At 45.3% G+C, this 5771-nt stretch overlaps 1 protein-coding gene across 2 annotated transcripts in view; it reads right to left on the minus strand.

Annotated features, from left to right (window-relative positions):
- The window catches only part of Akap7 (A-kinase anchoring protein 7), a 126853-nt gene extending 121397 nt beyond the window's left edge, over positions 1 to 5456 (minus strand). For both annotated transcript variants that reach the window (XM_041654201.1, XM_041654202.1), the window contains exon 1: positions 5318 to 5456. In XM_041654201.1, coding sequence (XP_041510135.1) covers positions 5318 to 5447 — 130 coding nt within the window. In that variant the 5' untranslated portion in view covers positions 5448 to 5456. The remainder of the gene's footprint in view (positions 1 to 5317) is intronic.
- Between the last annotated feature and the right edge of the window lie 315 nt (positions 5457 to 5771).

Genomic DNA, 5771 nt, shown 5'->3' on the forward strand with positions numbered 1-5771 from the left:
AGAGCCAAGGAGGCAGGGCATGGGGTGGGTTCAGGCTCTCAGACAAGGAAACAGGGTGTGGGGTGGGTTTAGGATCTCAGAGATAAGAAGGCAAGGCATAGGCTCTCAGAGCCAAGGAAGCCGAGCATGGGGTGAGTTCAGAATCTCAGAGCCAAAAAGGCAGGGCATGGGGTTGGTTCAGGATCTCAGAGCCAAGGAAGCAGGGCGTAGGATGGGTTCAGGATCTCAGGCAAGGAGGCAAGGTGTAGGGTGGGTTCAGGATCTCTGAGACAAGGAGGTAGGGTGTGGGGTGAGTTCAGGATCTCTGAGACAAGGAGGCAGGATGTGGAATGGATTCAGGATCGCAGAGACAAGGAGGCAGGGCATGGGGTGGGTTCAGGATCACAGAGACAAGGAGGCAGGGTGTAGAGTGGGTTCAGTCTCCAGAACCCACAGAGTCTGAGGGATGTGGTTAGAATCTTGTTTTCTCTGTTCAACTTTCCTTCCTGACAGCTATTCGGGAAAGCAGTCAACATTCATTAGAAATGTTCAAATTTTAGGTGTTGACTCTTCCCAGACTAGGCACATGAGGCATGGTCCCCTCTTGTGATGTTGGAAGGAGTCCCAACTTCCAGGTAGCCCCATGATCTTGAGATAAAAGACCCAATACTCTAGAGGGGACTGTGTTGATAAGCAATGATGTTCAGCAGGCCAGGTATATTTTAAGGCCTATTTTCCCCTTACAGTATTTGCCGCTTGACAATGAACACTTACAGCACTGATTCTTGGCAATATACAAAACAGAGGAAACTGGCTTCTGGGTTGTCATACATTCTAAAAACGAAGAGAATAATTAAAATAGCATGGTGAATTAAGTCATTCTTTAAGAAGTCCTTAATCGGGTTTAATTTTTAGTATCTCGTAAGATCAATTAAGCATCTCCACCAAGCAAGCAAAGCAAGTGCTAAGGGAGTCACTTGATGAAGCCAAAGAAGACTCTCACAGCAGCCCCAAACCCATCAGGATCTGGATCCCACCCCAAGCCAATCAGACCAGGTCTACAGCGGAGTAGACCAAGTCAGCCTCCACGATTCTTTAAAAGCTTCTGGGTGATTCTACAGTGCAAGGGAAGTTAGAAAGCCACTGCCAAAACTCTCACTTTTTCTATCCCTTGATCCTCCTCTAAATGATGGATTTCAATAAGGTATGATCAATCACAAAGTAAAAAGACCACTAAGGGTGCCAGCAATCCAGTTTCCTTCCAGGAACCTAGAGATCCCTTTGGCCACACAAGAAGGACATGACTCTATTGCTCTCCACTTGTATGTCCTCTCCTTGAGATTCTAAACCCAAGTGATGAAACAACCTACCGCTTTAATCAGGACACTTGGTGAAAGTGGGTACTTCCAACAATTATCAGAAAACATGGTCTTCTGTTCCTTCAGTGCCCCTTTGATTCTTCCACTCCGAGCACGGAGCCAGCTCGCCGCAGGTACCCTACGAATTTTTACTGAACAACTGCACAAAGTACACACCTGGGAGTGGTTCCTAATCCACTGTAGAGCAGCCATCTTGATACCCATGAAAAACAATGGTATTTAACGGCAGCCTGTGAACATGGCAGGCTTCCTCATTTTCACAGAATGAATAAAGGGCACAAAAATAAACACTAAGAAATGGGGGTGGGGGATGCAGCTTGCCTAACACGCCTGGCCCTGGGTTCAATCCCACACAGCAAAACCAAACCTAGGAACTAATCAATACAAGAAAAAAAAAAAAAAGGAGACATAATATGATTTACTCTATAGCATTCTCTATCTTTTGTCTGTGTGTACGTTCGCTTTCTTGGTTTTGGTTTTGCATTTTTTGAGACAAAGTCTCCTAAACTCTAAGCTGGCCCCAAATTCACCATGTAGCTAAGGATGATCTTGAACTTGAATTTCCCCACCTCGGCCTCTTAGGAATTACAGTGGTACACAACAATACACACCTACTTGTCATCATTTAAAAAAAAAAACCACAATGTTATTTCCAAAAAAAGAGTGTCACCTATAACTCTTTTTTTCTTTTCTTTTATTCTTTATGACACTGGAATTATAGCTTTAATTTTGGGGTTAGCAAATTATTGGGTTCTACTATGGCATCTTCATCCACAGGTATTGTTGTCCTTTGCTCATAGTGGTTCACCCTGCCCACCTCCAGCTGCTTCCCCATCTTCCTCCAGTTAGCCCCTTCTCTTTCCTGTTACATAGGTTTCATTAGTCTGTACTGTCTACCACCTTTAGAATCCCTTCCTCCCCATCACAACCCTCTCTCTAATTCCATGACCTACAAGCACACATATATAAATACATACATATATCTACATATATAATTTTAATTCAGCACCCACACATGAGAGAAAACATACAGGTATTTTTCTGAGTCTTGTTTATTTCTCATAAGATAATTAAAATTTCCAGTTGCATCTATATTTCTGCAACTGTTATGACTTATTTTTCTTTACAACTGCAAAAATTGCTTTGGAAAAAAAACTGCCTTAAAACAGTTGGTCCATAAGCATGTAAACAATAAATTCATTGTTTTGACAGCTATGATGTTGCTTAAATATGCTGGGCTTGGTACATATATATAAAACCCCAGGTATTTGGGGGGCTGAGAGAGGACTGTAAATTCAAAAGAACTCTATACAACTAACTTAGTGAGATTTCTGTCTCAAATTAAAAGTTAATGAAGCTTGGGATATACCACCATGGGACAGTCCTTGTTTGCCGTGTACCAGGCTGAGATTCAACTCTACAAAGTAAATAAATAAATGAAGTCACCTAGGACAGGCATGTTGAGTCATACATGCAACCCCAGAACTTGGTGGGGCAAAGGCAGGAGGATGGGCTGTCCTAGCCTGAGCTAAACGGCACAAAACATTTTAAAAAGTCACCCAAAATTTAATATGTCATTAATTAAAACAAAATTTATCTTTTTTTGCACAAATCCAAGCAACCACAGGGATAAATGTTACACTAATAACAAACAAGAATCGAAACTGGAAACTAGCATTACTAATACTAACCAACATTCAAACAGGAACTTTAGGCCAGGCACACTCAATTAGAAGCATTTTGGGAAGTAACTCACTTAATTTATACAATTATGCTATCAGGGAAGACTATTCTTACACCAGCAGATGGTTTAGAAACTTGCCCAGAAGGACATAGGTTCAAGAACTGCCGTCTGGATCAAGTGACTCTGTCACATGACCCACAATTTCCAGAATCAACAATGCCCTGTGCCCTTATCATATACCGGCTGCAGCACTGTAAACTGAGGCAGATCTTTCAGAAAGCAATGTGTCAATAGATCAGGGGCAAGAAGAGGGTTGAAAATCTGGGTTTCCATCATATACACTCAAATAAGACTCCTCACAACCTTGCTTGAAGAAAAAAGTCAAGGGCAGGGGAGGGGGGCAACATAAATGTCAAGGAGAGAAACACTGCGTGCTCATTCTGGAGACTCTGGTGACCAACAGTAACAGTTATGAGGGGCAAGTGTAACAACAGGGGAAAGGTGACTCGAAAAAAAAACAAAAACCAAACAAAAAAAAAAAAACAGATATATGGGAGCTGCTGAGCTGGCTCAGAGGTTAAGAGCATTGGCGGCTCTTCCAAAGGTCCTGAGTTCAATTCCCAGCAACCACATGGTGGCTCACAACCATCTATAATGAGATCTGGTACCCTCATCTAGCCTGCAGGCTACATGCAGGCAGAACACTGTATAAATAAATAAATCTTACAAAACAGAACAAAAAAATACGTGGTGAAGGGTCTGGCTCTTGGAGACTTCGTGTGCACAAAGCCCCAGGTTTGCTCCCCGCATTCCAAAAACAAACAGAAGATTAATTAAACAGCAGAGGGAAAACTGCATGCTCTCAAGATTTACAGTTAGAAAAAAGAAGATCAATGGCTGAAAAGTACTTCTGAATGCTAAACACTTCCCAACTGCTGTACAAAATTTTAAATTGAATATTTCTTTTATAAGAAAAACCATGAACATGTATATTTAAAGTGTCTCCTAAAACCATACACCTACGCTCAAATATTCAACTCATAGGTCCACTTCAGCCAATGGGATCATCAAAGTCAGGCGGACAGAAAACATAAGACAGACTGCCTAAGCCATACAAAACAGGCTTCATAGCTCAACAATGATACCCAGCCCCAGTAAGCAAGGCTCTCTTCTAATCCCCGAGCTAAATAGCTATAGAAAGGGCCTGCTTTCGTTGTGGGCTAGCTACTCCGATTTAGCTAAGAGCAGCAGCATAGCAGGTCTCCAGAAATGTTTAAACTTCAAGCTTCCCCATCCTCATCACGAAAAGGAAACAACCTAAATGATTAAGGAGAAATTGCCAAAGCAGTGCAAATTGCCAAAGCAGTAACAAAGCTTAAAGTGCAGGAAGGTACTTCGACAAGCACTTTAAGCTTTGTTACTATATGGAAAAGACATAAGCCATGCTAACAGCATCCTAAACAGCCAAGCCACACTGTGTAAATGGGCGGGAAGAGTCCTCCCTCCTTCCGTATCTGCCCTATTAACCACGCCCCTGCAGCTCATTAAAAAAAAATCATCTCAAGCAGCGACACTTTGGATCTTTCCACTCACATGAAAGTTATAAACACATTTACACTATTTACCTAATTTATATTTACATATTTACCATGTACAACGTATTTTAATATTCGTATGCCTTGTATACGTTTAGGATATAACGATCTTGATGAGCACCTTTTTTCCCCCTAATTCCTACCCAAATTCAGCACATAGCAAAAACTGAGCCAAGCTGAAGTCCATTCTGGGCGCCAGTAGATTGGTGCTAGCTTTAAAGAGCTCGTTTCCAAACCTCGAATAAAACCCTAAATGATACAAGATGGTGTTCAGACATTTCTATTTGCCATAAAAAATAAAATGAATATTTTGGGGTTTTTTTCCCCCTTGGTTTTGTTTACTGCTCCAACCCAGTAGGAAGGGATGCGTTGCAAAAACTTTGGGTCATGGGTCACGAGATCCGAAGACATAAAAAACAAAAACAAAAAACCTACAACTCGTGGGATCACACCCCTCGCCACCCGCGGTGTGGGGAGGTGCATCCAGACGCAGCCGGGCAAGAACAGCACCCTGACCACGGGAGTGCACCGGGCTTCAGGGTCAGCACAGAGTCTGCTGCAGGAGGGGAGGAACGCGAGGGGCGTGGGGCAGCGGGAGGCCTGGGAGGCGGAGCAGGGTGGCAAGCCCGCCCCACGGCAGAGGCGGCCCGGGGCGCGCAGGGCGGTGCGCTCGCTCTCACCCGCAGCGGGGCGCTCCACGGTCGCGGCGCGGAGGAGACGAAGGCTGAGGCCCGGGGGGCGCGGGGCGGCGGGGACCCTGGCCGCGGCGGCCAGGCCTGCGGAGGTGCGGAGCCCCGCAAGGCGCAGCATCCCCGGCGCCCGCCGCTTTGGGAGGAGCCGGAAGGGGCCGACCCGGCGGGGCGCGGGAACCCGGATTGGGGCCCCGGCTCGGGAGGCGGGGCCGTCCCCGGGGCCACGCTGGGCTCCGACCTTTGGCAGCCCTCCGTGATTTCCTGCGGCGCGGCCCTTCCCGTCCCACGCTTCGAGGGGCGAGATTGGGACCGGCTGAAAGCATTCCTTGGCCTGTTGTCTCTTGAGAACCCGAGTGTTTGGTTTAACCGGGAGCTTTGAAAACACAGTTCTGATTGCAAAATATGTGGAAGAGCGAAATGTACAAGGTCTTGTACGCCAATA

Source organism: Microtus oregoni, unplaced genomic scaffold, assembly GCF_018167655.1.
Source record: "Microtus oregoni isolate MIOR12 unplaced genomic scaffold, Mior012 000006F_ref0000085, whole genome shotgun sequence".
Taxonomy (NCBI): domain Eukaryota; kingdom Metazoa; phylum Chordata; class Mammalia; order Rodentia; family Cricetidae; genus Microtus; species Microtus oregoni.